This window comes from Equus quagga, chromosome 6, assembly GCF_021613505.1.
Source record: "Equus quagga isolate Etosha38 chromosome 6, UCLA_HA_Equagga_1.0, whole genome shotgun sequence".
NCBI classification, from domain to species: Eukaryota; Metazoa; Chordata; class Mammalia; order Perissodactyla; family Equidae; genus Equus; species Equus quagga.
Window position 1 is genome coordinate 66,850,940 of NC_060272.1, and position 14,906 is coordinate 66,865,845.

The window sequence follows — 14,906 nt, forward strand, 5'->3', positions numbered from 1 at the left end:
GTTCCATTGCCAAGTGCAAAAGGATAGTTGGAAGGTAAGCATGTGGGTGCAGCGAGCAGAAGCATACCCAATCATAAGATAGACTGTGAGATTACCAATTGCTGATTACATAAAAACAGAAAATTCAGTGTTGATACAGATCCTCTATCTCCTTTGTGAAACTTACACAATAAATCACAAAATACTCAGGGAAATGTTGATTTCTTCAATGGAACCAGAAATGGAAACACTTTGGAAATGTATATCTGCAAGGGGGGTAAAAAGGCAATGCTAAAACCTTTTAAGAGCTTGTGGGTACTTTAAAATAAGTCTTCACAAAATACGTAAAATATGCCTGCATTTTATATTCATAATTTCATTAGAGCTTGAAACATAACATTTAGAGTTAATTTCACCTGCTCTCATTTTACCAAAACATACCAGTAATCCTGTCTATGTAAAGGAATCTAGAAAACATGTGTTTCCTCTGTTTCTTGTCTCCACAGAGCCATCCAGGCCAAGCCCTGGGGCAGGCTGGGAAACAGAGGCACCCTCAGCACAAAAGGCTCACGTGCCCCCAGGGCCTACCAGTCCAGGGCTACCAACGCTGAGATTAACAAAATTCATACTCAATGCCCAACAACACCACCCTCCCTCAAGGCCAAGTCTACTCTTGATTTCTCTTCCAATCTTTAAAAGAAAGTTAAGTGTTTGGTTGATTTTTTGTTTTCAGTTTTCCCCATCTTGTATACTATGAAAGGAGCCATATATGAATGTCTAGTGAAGAGAACTGCAAGATCACGAATAATTTAAAACTTCGAGCTAAAGCAGAGCTTAGTATCGCTATCTCCCAAGGGACAAACAGGAAGGGTTAGCTTAATTATTCTGAAGTCCCACTCTATGGTGAAATTTGCTTTTTCTACATCTCAGAGCATCTTCTAAGGCTAACACATATGCTTGATGGGTGACTAAATCAAAACTGAATATTGACATAATGGTATCTGTTTACAAAATGCACGTCGTATCCCTGAATTAGAAGTAAATTTAAGATACCCCTCAGAGTTTCTTGATCACATTTAGTTCTCAATGCACTGTCTTTCCTCCCTCGGGTCCTACAGGGAAGCTAGAACAGATAGTGCTTGTTTACATCCCTTCACTAATAATCTGTCTAAGCTTGGAGTTCCTTCCTGTGCCTATTCATGGAGAGCTAGGTGAAGAGTAAAGAGATAGGAAGGAAAACGTCTCAGTGTAGCCATTTAACATGAACATTTCATCAAACATGAAAATCTCTGGATTCCTCACAATGGTTAATGCTAGTAGTGTGCCAGATTTATAAAACCAACTTAAAAGAATTCTTGAAATAGAGATGACATTTAGAATACTCTCAACTAAAATTCCAGGCAAGTGTGTCAGCCATGCTAATCAGTAAAGGAGCCTAACACGTGGTCATAAGGCAAGTTCTTTATTCTTCAAAAAATGTTAGACTCTATTATAAGCTACTAAAGTCTAAGAGAACCTAAATACCTTTACATTTTTAAAAAATATGTCATCTATATTGTAGCAACACTAGTTGACCCAACCTGCAGAAACCTATAAAAATTAAGACCAGTGCTGGTGACGTGGAAGTCCAGGTCTGAAAGCGCTTCAGTCCTGCAGCTTACTGTAGAGGAAGCACTGCAGGGGGTTCCAGGAGAGACACGTGCATGTACCTGGAACGAGACACAAACAAGTTCAGCTCGAGCCAAGGACTTCGCTTCTACGAAACCTTAGTCAGGCCACAGAAAGCTTTCTGGTAGTTTTAACAGAAAGGAAAGAAAGTAGCTGACTGTATGCGCTACAAGCTGACAAATTATAAACCTAGGCCTCTCCAAACTGATTTTCTCGATTTAACATCCAACTTTACTATTCCAACCTAGCACCAGATTCATGATTTGTTCTACTTTTAATTCTGCTATTATGACAACCTATTAAAGCTTTAGTGAGCCTAGATAAGGGAATTTCAGGAACTTACTTCGAAGCCTTATACTTCTCCCGAATTGCTTGCTGAGGTCGATGGGGTATGTCAAGGCACGCTTTGTGTAGCTCGCTCAGGCAAGGAACGATTTCACTTAATGAATAGCCTGTAAAGGCAGCAAGAGTTTCTGGCTAATCAAGACAAAAGAAAAAATTTCATCATATAACTCTTAAAAGATATCAGAAATCTAAAGATAAAACTGTGAAATAAAGGAAATTAGTTACTTAGTATGTATCTCAAAAGAAATGGTAATCCTCCTTCAGAGACTTTGGAAATAAAATACTAGGAAGAACAGCCAGAATTCTAAATTTGCTCATATTGTATATTTATAATGCTCAATTTGGGGGCAGGTTACTGTACCTCTTCTCTCATGAGCAGGATTTTTACTGGTTCCTGAAGAGCCTCTACTTGCCTGATTGCCCGATTTACATAGAATATGAAAGATTTTTAGCAAATTCAGAAGAAGAAATAAGTATTCTACAAAATAAAAGTAGACACCCCAGTTCTTTTAGCAAAAAGAGAGCCTTCAGAACCACATCTAGGGGCCCATTTCCAATCTTGCCACCTTCTTGGGCCAAGAGGCAATGCTAATTGCCCTGTTCCCTTGAAAGCCTGACCCAATCTTCTGACCATCTTTAATTGGACCCAGATTTTTTACACAGAGGGAAAAAATCAATAACTTTTGCTTGAAGTGGTCAATGCTTATACTACAAGAGCCCTCCCTGCATGAGGGTGGGCACTGAGATTTCCAGGCCTACTTCTGTCGCACGAGCCTGCCAGTATCATCTCCCTGACTTCCTGCAATCTCTCCTCCCGGGAGACTGGGACTCAAAGCCATGAGTCAAAGCCATGATGGCTGAGCTGCAAGACTCAGCAGCATGTTCTAGTCTGTTGGCAAGACAACCAGTTTTTCACTAAACTAACCCTCCCTTATAAGAGGCCAGCCCATTCTAAGCCTTGAGAGTTACTGAACAGATTTTAGAGAGGCCTTGAATTTCATCCAGAAAGAAGTAGTCAGAATCTTACCCAGAAGTGCCTGTTCACAGTATAGTTTGCCAGGCAATAAGCTGCTGCAGCTATCAGTGAAGGAAGATATTTCAAGAATGGGTCAGCTTCAAGTAGACTCAGTTCCGCTACGTACTAAACATGAGAGAGAAACTCTCATTAGAATTACACATTCGACTAAGGTTGTTACAAGTAAACCTAGAAATGTCAAGGGAACAAATTGTGTCTTATTTTGTTCAACCTGCATCTAGCGATGAGCACAGAAATAGATGTTCAAAATTATTCACTGGGCTAATAATTGCTATGCCTATCCATAAGCAGAATAATTTACATTGTAATAAATTTCAATACACAAGTATTTGGCCTACCTGCACAGTAGATGTGATGGGTTCCTTATCTTATACCAGTAGTACAGGTTTATGCTGGTCAGGAAGGTAGCCTAGCTCTAGCCACTGGAGTAGGACTAGAGCCTTCAGCCAATGGCAAAAATATGACCATTTTAAAGCTATTAATTTATCAGGCAAATGCATGCAGTTCAAAGGCTAGAATGGTACCCATAAGAACTTATCAAATTAAAAGAAAGATATTGGGAAATTTATATAGACATTTTTATTACTCTTTGCATAGCACATAAATACCAGTTATACTAAATCATAGTGGTTGAAAGCCAAGTTTTCCAAACCAATACTTTGGTGCCTTCAACCAAAGTTCTATAACTCCAAATGAAACTGCTTCATTACTTAATATGTTAGGATGAGATTACAAATCAAACTACATTTACTTTGTTCCCATTCTCTAAACCCATGAGTTATGGTTTGCGTGTGGTCTGTATTCAATAAGGGAACAGTTTCTGAGCTTAAATTTCTTTTAAGAGTTGGGTGATTAGACAACCAGTGCCTGCCAAACGTGACCAATAGTAATGCCTCATAACCAGAAGTCGTGTTCTTAAATTTAGCTCCCTTCCATCGCTAAAAAGTTTTTCTGGGCCCAAGACAAAGAACTGAAAAGGACAGAAGCCTGGAAGGATGACCAGGGAAGGCTATTTTTTACCCTTCTTAGCACCGATGTTCCTGGAAATCACAGGGCGTACCTTGGCCAGGTTCTCGGTTCTGACGCACACTCCTTGCCTCCTCAAGTACTGAAGGAGAAACTGGTTGGTCGTTGGCACCGTCAAACCAAAAGCCAGGACTTTCAGGAGCAGGTGTTCCATTCTTAACAGCTGCCGCTTTGTGTAAGTATCATCAGTTATGTAGACAAACTCGTCTACTTCAGGGGGATATATTTCTTCATATTTCCTAGGAAAGGTAAAGAGTTTTGGGAAATAAAGCTGGAACCTGTGGCCCTCCTTCCTGTGCTATCACAACCAGGCCTCTCACACAACCCCTGCAGACTTCTTTACTTTGTACCCATATAGCCACTCAAATATTACTAAGTGGTACTGGGCCGTGAAAATATGAGAAGCTTGTTTCCAGAACAAGAACATGGCTATTACAAGGATATATTGTATTTATGGCTAGAATAGTAACAGAAATAATTTTCAACTGGGAATTTTAGGTTTTGGCCTCTGACACGCTGAAAGATTCTGAATGACAGACATTCAGATAAATTCCTCTTAATTCTATGGACTTCACATCATCTTGTGGAAAAGAACGTTATGTTCAGCACAATGCTAGGAAAAAATTCCTTAGGTCTTCGATTTTTTTAAAGATCATGTTCAGCTTTCTCTAGTGAATTAATAAATGATACTATTTATCCAAGAGAAAGATAGTGATATAATTTCACTGTTATTAATTTTTGGCTTTTGTTTCTACTTTCGGTAGGGGAATTTTGGCAAGTTTTTAGGCTTTAATAACCCGAATGTCTGAGACCAGAAGAATAGAAAGAAAACTACCACCCACCAACAGATCACTCAATTAGAAGCAGTTCAGCTACAGCCCAACTGTTTTTCCACACGATTAGGTATTGTTATGAATGACTGACAGTAAAAGGAACCAACTAAAATGGTTTACTCACTGTAAACAAATAAACTGTTATTATGGGTCATTTGCTAGATCATGAAGATGGCTTTTTTTTTTTAAAGATTGGCCCTGAGCTAACATCTGTTGCCAATATACTTTTTTTTTCTTCTCCTCCTCAAATCTGCCCAGGACATAGTTGTGTATTCTAGTTGTGGTCCTTCTGGTTGTGCTCCTTCTGGTTGTGCTATGTAGGACACCACCTCAACATGGCTTGATGAGCAGTGCCATGTCCGCACCCAGGATCCAAACCAGTGAAACCCTGGGCCAACAAAGCGGAGTGCGTGAACTTAACCACTTGGCCACAGGGTTGGCCCCAAAGATGGCTTTCATATAACCAAAATCTCTTCAAATAGGACTTTTAGTTGTATTACAATATAGCCAAAAGATTACACTGCAAAATAGTTAAATTGGACCCTGAATTTGAGCTGATGGATGCCTTAGTCATGATATTGAACTTGTTGCTATAAATCTTAAACATCTGAATGGAAGCATGAACATGTGGTAAGATTCAGTTTCTCAGTAACTACTGTAACTATAATGATATTTTACCAAAGGAGGCATGAATAAGTTTTAATTATCAAGCATGGCATTTTTTCAATAAATGGGAAAGAAAATCAAGTGTTTTGACAAGCTGCCATTTCACATTATTTAAGCTAAAGAGCACTTACGAAGCCAGAAGAATAGCTGCTGTTCCCACAAGCTGCAGTTTCCCTCTCAGAACAGACATGCAGGAGAGAAACCTGTCCAGGAAGTTGACAGCCAGGTAGAGAGTCTCTGCTCGAAGCTTATATTCTTCTCCGACCTCCACCAGCCAGTCCACCAGAATTGTGCGCATGCCTTCTGTGATGTCCGGCTGTTTCCTCATGTAGTGCGCTTTGGGCCTGTATCTTATCTGTTGGGGGAAAGAGTTTGGATATTTAAATAGTTGCTATATCAGAAAGATCACTCCACAGCACAGTTGCTATTTTTTAAAAACCTCATGAGCAAAGGTCAGGAGGAAACTGATCAAGAGCCAAATAAATCTTTACCATGATATGGAAGAAAGTGTGAAATTCTGGTTCTGTAATGCAATTAGGTTATAAATAACTTAAAGGAGGGGAAAACGGCAATATGGGTTATTTCTGAGTGAAATAATATATAAACCCTTTGAGTCATAGATAAGTATTCCAAGTAATTACTACTCACCTCACAACTATTATTTTTCATGATACTCTTATGTTTAGACGTCATAAGAATGCCATTCACCAGTGCTTATGGCTGAGAGTTATAACTATCTCATTATTAAGTGCTTGGGGTGCTGAAAATTGAAGTAGAAGTTGGGAAAACTCACTTCAGCTTCTCTAAGGTACTGATGAATTTCTTCAGCATATTCAGTCACATTTATCACATCTGTACCAAAATCTGATGCATCTTCAGACTGGAAATGGAGAGATGAATCTACCAGCATGGGGGAAACTGCAGGGGGTCAACATTTTCAGTTAAGATATTTAATTTAAAAACTCATTTCATCCACTAACCCTCCATAGACAGTTGTGAAAATAGTCATTATTTCATGGTTTTCTCTTGCTAGTTACATGCTATCAAACACTGCAGGCGATTATGAATAAAGGGAACCATCAGCCGTAGGTGAGTCAGATTACCTGTGTTAAAATCCAGCAAGAAGTGAAGGTCTGACTTGAGTGTGCTGGTGTCTACTTCATACGCATCCTCAAATGCCATCCCCTCTCTTTCTGTGCAGCTGTCTCTGTCACCCTGCTCAGGCTCATCCATGTAGATATCAAATCCTTGCTTGGCGGGCACATGGACCCCACAGTCAGAGAGCAGTTTCTTTCCAGTTGAAGGGAAGACATTTTCTGATCCAGAGAAACACCTGATTGTTGTGATCCCCTAGAAAAGGGTTAAGTTTTTTGTTAGAGGCCACCCCAAAGACCATATAGGTGATGCAAACCTGGGTAACCCAAACCGGTAGGCTGGGAAGATGAGAGGAATCTTAAATTGAAGTATCTATGCCTACAACTGAATTTCAGAAAATAAAGCTCCCAAAGTAGGACCACTCCTTTATCTTTGTCTACATTTGACATTTGGGAAAAGAGCTACCTAAAATTTGTCATCTTCCCCACATATTTATCAAACGGAACTCAAGATTCTAGAAAAAAGAAAAACTATAGCTCTCCATCAAAACGAAATAGGTACCACATGTGGGGAAATTTGTAAATTGCTTTTCACGCTTATAGCATTACAGGATTTTATTAGCACCCAGCAAAGTTCTTGACACATAGCTAAGGTCCTATAGTCTTCTTCCTTAAATAGTTAACTTTTCATCAGCAGGCCTCTATATAGTTCCCACTTCATACCCAGTTGTTTAGAAATGTAATGATTTTAGAAATTCATACTACTAAATTCTCTTACAAGCCATAGAATCTTATTGCATGACATAATGCAGTTACCCTTGGGGAATCTAACTCAATCGCTCCTCCTTTTTCTTTATCCCTATAGCATTAACAATGGGAACAACCGTGTGCGCCCGCTTAGTGAACAAGCACATTAAGGTGAATCATATTGGATGGCCTGCTATCAGATGAACCTGGGCAGGTAGGCAAGCTCTCTAAATCTGAATTATATTTACACAAATGTTATGTCTAGCTACTGTATCAACATTTTACTGTCTATACTTAATCTTGGTATTTAGTGTCCAGGCTACTTCCAAGTTAGTATGTGTTTCCATAACTTTCTCCTCCATCTAGTTTATGTCTAGTCAGAAAAAAATTCTTTATCATGGTACTGGAAAAAAAAAATCACAGGGACTATACAAGTCCAAAATCCCAAGTGATTATAAGCAGGTAACATGACTCCAAGTTACTACAAGTTTGACTTTTGCTACATAGATATCTGTACATGAGATGAGACATATATTCATTAAACAAATATTTTCCAAGCATCTACTACATGCTGGACACTGCTCTAGATACCCAGAATTTAGCAGTGAACAAAAGGCTCAGAAAGGACTGCCCTCATGGAATTTGTATTCTAGTTGGACTGAGAGGGAGAAGACAGACAAGAAGAGATATAGTTGGTCAGATGGTGTAAGTGCTTTGGAAAAGAGTAATACAGGGAAAGGAGAGTCGTTGCCATTTTAAATAGTGTGGCCAGGGAAGGCCCCAATGAAGAGGAGAGAGTTGGTCAAAGATATGAACAAGGTAAGGAAGTAAGTCACACAGATAGAGGGGGCAAGAGTATTGTGGGCAGAGGGAACAGCATAGGGAAATGCCCTGATGTTGGAGTGTGTCTTAGAGACACAGCAAGGAGGTGATAGGGAAGAGTGAGAGAGGGGGCAGTATAGGTCATAAAGTCAGAAAGAAAACAGAAGCCACATCATGGAGGCCTTACCATAGGCCATTTCAGTATTGCCTTCTATTCAGAGGTGGGCAGCCACTGGAGAGTTCTGAGCAAAGGACTGGTATGATCAGATTTATGTTTTAAAAGAATCATCCTGGCTGTGTATAGGTATAGAGAGTAAATAAGATGAGTGAAGATGACCAGTTACGAGACTTGCAAATTCCAGGTAAGACACAATAGGGGTTTGAACCAGTATAGTAACAGTAAAGGATGAGAAGTGAAGAGGTCCCAGACATTTTAAAAAGTAGAGCTGATAGTATTTTGTCAGCAAATAAGATGTAGAGTGGAGAAAAAGAAGAGTCAAGGATGACAAATGTTTTGGGACTGAATCACAGGAAGGATGGATACCCCGTTTACTGAGATGAGGGAGACATTGGGAAGAGCAGGTTGAGGCCAGGGTTGGTGCTTGGCTTTCCACAAGTTTAATCCAAGTGAAGATGTCAGGTAAGCTGCTGAATATGAGCCTGCAATACAGCTGAGAAGTGCAGAGCAGAGATAAAAGTATGGGTCATCAACAGATAGATGGTATTTAATCCCAGGGGACTTGAAGAGATTGCTAAGGGAGTGACCAGATTCAGATCAAATACTACGCCCCGGGGCACTTTTAGAGATTGGATAAGGGAGAACCACGATGTGGAGGAGGAATGGCCAATGAGCCAGGTGGAAAACCAGGAGAAAGCGGTGTTCTCCAAGCTGAGTGAAAAATTATCTCAAGGAATACAGAATGATCAACTACGTCAAATGCTGCTAATCAGTAAAGTAAGGAAAGGACTAAGAATTGAGTCAAAAAAGAACAAGAGAAGAACTAGAGACAGAAGAGTATTCACTCAACAATTACTTGCACGCTACCCTGGCCAGGCACTATTCTAAGCACAGGGAATACAACAGTGAACCTGACATCCCAAATTCTCATCCTGATGGAGTTTATGTTCTAGGGGGATAGACAAACTCTCAAGAAATGTTGCTATAAATGGGACAGTCACTGCAAAGAGCTTTGTAGTTGAAAGGTTTTTAAGATGGAAAAAATTACAATATATTTGTATATATATATGGGTTTGACCCAGTAGAGAAAAGAAAACTAAAGAGAGAAAGAAGAGTTGCTGGAATGATATCTTTGAAGAAGCACTAGGGCGTAAGGTTACTGCACATGTTGGGGGTTCACGTTGCATAAGAGCAGGGACACATGAGTCATATAGTAGGACAGGGATGGCAGAGTATAGGGAACATGGGAGCACGTGGAAATTCTCTTCTGGTCTCAGGTTTTTAGGAAAAAGAACACAAAGTCATTAGTAGAGAGCAGGATCGAGGTGGAGGTTTTGGAGGATTAAAGAAAGAAGGGAAGGTGTGAAATAGATTTCTAAGAAGGTTGTAGAGGACAGAGCAGCGGAATACAGAGGTAGTGCCAGGCAACATAAACGCTTACGAATTGACAGTGAGCCCAGCTAGCATAGGCATAACTGACAATTCCTAAGAACCAGGTTTTAGACCTGGTATAAAGTTTAAAGAAGTAAACATTGCTAAGCACATTAAGTTTGTTAAAACCACTTTCACTCAATTTTTTCCAAAGCTTTGAACACATCACTTTGGGTATTTTCCCCACACTAATCAGAGGCCACCAGAAGGGAGATGACTGGAATGGTCAGGTCAGGTCAGTAGATGAGGGACTTCTATTCTGGCCTCCACCCTAACTCTTTGTGGGTTTTTTTGTTCTTGGGTTTTTTAGGGTTTTTTTTTTTTTTTTTTTGCCTTTCTTAAACCTCTTAAATTTTCTCACCTAAAACATGGGAAGTATGCCCAGCCTACCTACTTCACTTGGACTATTGCTGATGTCATTCTACTACAGATGTAGTGGCTTAAAGCCTTAATGAGGCTTAAAGCATCATTATAAGGAGCTTATCTAATATCAGACTTGAGAAGCTTTTTTCTATCTCAAAATTCATTCTTAAGGATCCAAACCCCTCATTTGCATTTAAGAGTCTCAATTTGTTTTCAATCTGTTAAGGGAGGTACCTATGATCCGAGGGCCCATTATCTATTTGCCTAACTGCCCTTTGTGAGTACTTCAGAGAGACGTCTGCTCTCAAAGCATACTTTTTGAAATAATCTGGTCTAGTCTGATCCAATCCCCATTCTAACCCTATCTCCAACGAACAGAGTAAAGGTTATCCAGGATGGCTTCAGGCACAGTCTGAACACTGCTCTGACCTGAAGGAACCCCAGCTCCATAGTTTATTTGAGGGCATTCACACTTCCTTGTAGCCCGGCACTTAAATGACTATACATATACTTAATCCAAATAGTCCCTAGACCTATTTCCTTGATTTTGGAAAAATAACAAAATTATTCACTATTTCTAGCTGGAAAAGGGACCCAACAAGATGATTATAAAAAATTCAGTGTCCCCATAGTCCAGATTCCAGGGTTGGAATACTCAAGGGAAGTTTGTAGGTAAAATTGCAAGAGAAACTCACTTCCCACCATGACAGGAAAGCCTATCTGCAGCTTTCCCGGCGCTTCTCAGTCATTACCTGGCCACAGGTCCTCCTGTACTGCCCATTCTCAGTCAGCACCCCTAGCACTGTTCTTTGGGGGGGATCCTGGCCGAGGTGGGCTCTGGTTATCATCTGACAGGCATCAGGACCTCGGGACACTGGAGCCAAGACCACCCCGCTCTTGGAGCTGCTGCAATGCATAGCCTCAGTCGCCACAGGCTGCTGCTATGGGGAAGGAGAAACAGACAAGCCGGTTAGTCAACCTCTTCCGCCAGGGGCTCCAAGGATGCAGCGAATCTTGAGGAGGGACAGCACTCAGACATATGATCTTCCGTGCAATTGAAGTAGGGCTGAAAGGGCATGAGCCACAGGGCGCAAGCAATCAAAGCAGCTTTGAACCAAAAGTGTGATTTGAATCTCTCCAGGCTTTCTTCCAAGACCTAGGTGACGGCTGGAATGAGAGAGACATCCTGACAAACCTCCAAACCGGGATTCTAAACCCCACGTTAACTAGAGCCGAAACCCACAAGCCCGATTCTTCCCCGGCTGCGACGCTTATCCCCCGCCCCTCTTGCAAACAAAAGACCCAGGATACATCTCTGCGGGAAAGTGCGTCCCCTTCCCAAGTGACAAACAGGATGCCCCTCCGCGGCCCTCCTTCCACCAGACGGAAGGCCCCAAAACCTGCTTGGAACTCACATCGGGCCTCGCTCCTCTCAGCCTTATAGCTTTACATATGTTTCGAACAATCAGCAAGTGTACACGAGGATTGGGAATGGGGACTGCCCGAGGGGGCGGGGCTGGGGAGGGGCGGGGGTGGGAGGGTACCCAGGTGTTAATAGATTCCAGCGGGGGCGCTGGGCTCCCAGCGGCTGCGGCCCTGGGGCTCAGGGCTAATTACTTTCAACCCCCCTGCGTCTGTTGAATCGGCCAATCAGCGGCGCCCCCGGGCCCCGCGGGGGTCGCTTCCATGCCAACCGCAGCGGGCGTGCGCGCCTCCGGGCTGCATCGCCATGGCGACCTCCTCACCTGACACGCCACGGGCAGACGCGCCGCGACCCCTGGGCGTTCAGGGCCGGGCGGGGCCAACGGGCGGCGGCCCCCGGGTCGTCCTGCGCGGTCTTGCCCCGGCGTGCCCGGGTGGGCGGCCGCGGTCGGTACACGTGTCCCTCTTGGCCGGCGCCCCCGGCCTGAGAGGGAGGAAGACGGCCCACCCCGCGATGGCCGGGGCTTCGGAAGGGACTGTTTCCGTGAACCCCTTCTCCAACAGCCGCTAACTCCTCCCGCTAACGTCTTTTCCGCGGCCCGCTCCTGAGAACCTTGGCTCGGGAGAGCGACGCGGGGCCCTCGGGGCTGCGCAGGCCGCGGTGCACGACCGCGCCCGCCCGAGGGCGCCTCGCTCCCCCGCCCCAGCTCACAAGCCTGCACAGCCTCCTAGAGAGAGGCCAAGAAGTAGGGAGTTGGCCTCAGGTCGGAGCCGGGGCCTCCTAATCCATGGTGGCAGCGTGCCTCTGGTCATTTTGAGTCCTTGCGCACCAGAGGCCGCGCCAGGCCGGCCAGGGTTGCCGTGCATGTGGCCGGACAGGGCGGGAGAGGACATCTGGGGTTTTAGGGTCGCACGTGGTGCTCGCAGTCCCCACAAGAGGTTTTCCCCGACGGGTTCCGGCAGCCACGGTGTGCAGGGGGTCCAGGAACGCTGAGATAATGGCCCAGGAAGAGGAAGGAACGCGGGTGGCAGCGATGGGACCTGGGATGTTGAGGGTGACAGTGGCGAGGCCCAGAACCGGGGGCTGGGCAGGCGGCCTGGCCACATGAGGAGGGAAATCCTTGTATCCGGGGGTCCATGGCCAGGTAGGGAGGAAGCAGGGAGTCACATAGAGGGGTGGAAGTGAGTGTAGGGGGAAGGGGCCCTGGCCACGCAGGAAAGGAGGAGAGGGCCCTTGACAGCAGGGAGTCCTGGCTCCTGCAGAGGTGACTGGCAACTGGCATGCCAGGTAAAAGAATCTTTAATTTTATTATTTGTTTAAAAAGTGTGTGTGCATACACACACATTGCATATATAATATTACTGCTTTTTTTTTCAATACACATCCTTCAATCTCTAAAGCAGACCCCAAAGACCATTCAAATGGCCACTTTAAGAAATGGTTAGGTATCCCCGCCTTCTTTATTTTGAATGGAAATGACTGTTAATCTTACCCCCCACCCCCAAAAGAATCCCTTACATGTTCCTAGTAATGTTTTCACCCAGCGAGCTGGGTATGCATTATTTTAATGAGAAAATCGAAGCGTTCTACAGAAAGTGGTGATGAAAGCGTTTGACCGAGTCAGATGTTAAGCGTCAGATGGGAAGCACCTTGGAAATTAGTGCTGGATGCAGGAGGAGCGCAAAAACTGGAAATTAGTTTCTATACGTTTATCACCGACTTTGCATACGTTGGGAGGCAGCAATCCCCTTGCATCCCGGAATTCTTATGCCTTTGAATATGGAGGCAACATAGGAGCTCTGGTAACATCTTGGTTGTGGTAACAGATGAGTCAGAGGCAGGCAGGGACCAGATGCTCCGCTGTTCAAGTGCCTCTACCTGGTGGAGGAAAAGAGCTTCTCTGTCCTCTCGCCTCGAGCCGCCTTTGGAAGTCTCCCTGGGAGCTCCGCCCTCCCCCGCCCCCCCCCCCCCCCCCACCCCCGGCGACGCTGTTGTGATTTCTGGGGACGCTGACAGCTTCAGCGGTGAACTCTGTCAGGGATTCAGGAGCAAGTCCTGCCAAGAGCCCGGGTTTCCTTGGCGGGGACAAGATTACCCTGCACTCATGTGACCTGGCCCCTCTGTAGGTCCCTTTTGATCTGGGTTCCTCGACAAAAATGACTGAAAACTTCACACCCTGTCTTTCCTCCAAAACAAAGGAGGCAGCGCAATGTTTGTTCCTGGAGCCTGTCGTTTTGATCCTCTTTTCTGAGATTGAAACTCAAACTGAGAAAGGGTAGCGCTAGGCTTCTGAGGAAGCAGCTGTTGGACGCTGGGTGTTCCCGACTCAAATCTGGTCACGAGTAAGGTGTCCAGCGTCTCTCAGCTGTCTTTAGTCTGAACATTGCCTTTGAAAAAGAAAATAACTCTCAACCAGATGAGACCCTCGGATTATTTCATACGCCTTTTCCCATACCTCCTCTCATGTGAATAGCTGTGGCCTAATCCAGATTTAATAGCTATGAAATATTATCATAACATGTTACCATCTTTCTTCTCTCTCCATCCACTTTGTTAAATTTGGCAAAGGGAAGTGATACGTGGCTTATGACTTTATTGTGCTGACTTAGAATTCAGTATTAAATCATTGTAGTCCTCTGGTCAGATGTTAAATTGGAGAGTAATTCAGATGAACTGATATTTATGTATATTTTTATATTGTGCACGTATACATTCAGATGTTTGTATAAGGTGTGCAGTACTTAGATGGCTTTCTTGACTTTTACAAAAAATTTTCACTAAATATTTGTTTGAATGAATAATGATTTATGGCATAAAAACAAACTCAACTGATAAATAGGTGCACAATTTTTGTTAAAAATTTAAATGAAAAACTTGGCCTTGTAATTAAGAAAAATAGGAGCAGAGACAATAGAAAACACTTTCCCACAAATTATGCAGTTTTAGTGAGATGCATAATTATAATTTTGCTATTATAATAAAGTCAGGGTTAGAACTCTAAGTAGATTTTAAATGTCTGCATGTTTTATATAAACTATTCTGTAATTATATTGAGAAGTGAACAATATATTTAGTTATAAATACATCTTTAATGTCTAAAATATTTGGTGTAACTGCTATAGAAATATAACACTTTCTTAGCTTAAAAAATTACTTGGTCAGGGGGCCGGCCCAGTGGCGCAGTGGTTAAGTGCGCAGGTTCCACTTGGGCGGCCCAGGGTTCACTGGTTTGGATCCCAGGCGCAGACATGGCACCACATGGCAAGCCATGCTGTGGTAGGCGTCCCACATATAA

At 43.3% G+C, this 14,906-nt stretch overlaps 1 protein-coding gene across 6 annotated transcripts; it reads right to left on the reverse strand.

Annotated features, from left to right (window-relative positions):
• Positions 1-1,448: 1,448 nt before the first annotated feature.
• CCNA1 (cyclin A1) lies at positions 1,449-12,179 on the reverse strand. 6 transcript variants are annotated; one of them, XR_006889137.1, is made up of 9 exons: positions 11,384-11,433; positions 10,941-11,126; positions 6,657-6,903; positions 6,347-6,471; positions 5,685-5,908; positions 4,089-4,293; positions 3,020-3,133; positions 1,991-2,099; positions 1,449-1,688 (listed from the first exon to the last, which is right to left on the reverse strand). XR_006889137.1 is itself a non-coding variant. In XM_046664787.1 (9 exons), the coding sequence occupies exons 2-9, from the start codon at positions 11,103-11,105 to the stop codon at positions 1,637-1,639; spliced, it is 1,266 nt and encodes a 421-aa protein (XP_046520743.1). In that variant the 5' UTR covers positions 11,106-11,129; positions 11,934-12,179; the 3' UTR covers positions 1,449-1,636. The 6 variants fall into 6 exon arrangements, 5 of the variants coding, with proteins under 5 accessions (XP_046520743.1, XP_046520740.1, XP_046520741.1 ...); XM_046664787.1 differs by lacking the exon at positions 11,384-11,433 and adding an exon at positions 11,934-12,179 and having other exon boundaries at positions 1,991-2,124; positions 10,941-11,129; XM_046664784.1 differs by lacking the exon at positions 11,384-11,433 and adding an exon at positions 11,934-12,056 and having other exon boundaries at positions 1,991-2,124.
• Positions 12,180-14,906: the final 2,727 nt, after the last annotated feature.

Excerpts from the sequence above, each read along its gene's own strand:
- CCNA1 (XM_046664787.1), bottom strand. The coding sequence starts at position 11,105 with ATGCATTGCAGCAGCTCCAAGAGCGGGGTGGTCTTGGCTCCAGTGTCC. Across the intron at positions 6,472-6,656 it reads CTTGCTGGATTTTAACACAG|TTTCCCCCATGCTGGTAGAT; the intron begins GTAATCTGACTC and ends GACCCCCTGCAG. Across the intron at positions 1,689-1,990 it reads GAGAAGTATAAGGCTTCGAA|GTACATGCACGTGTCTCTCC; the intron begins GTAAGTTCCTGA and ends GTCTCGTTCCAG.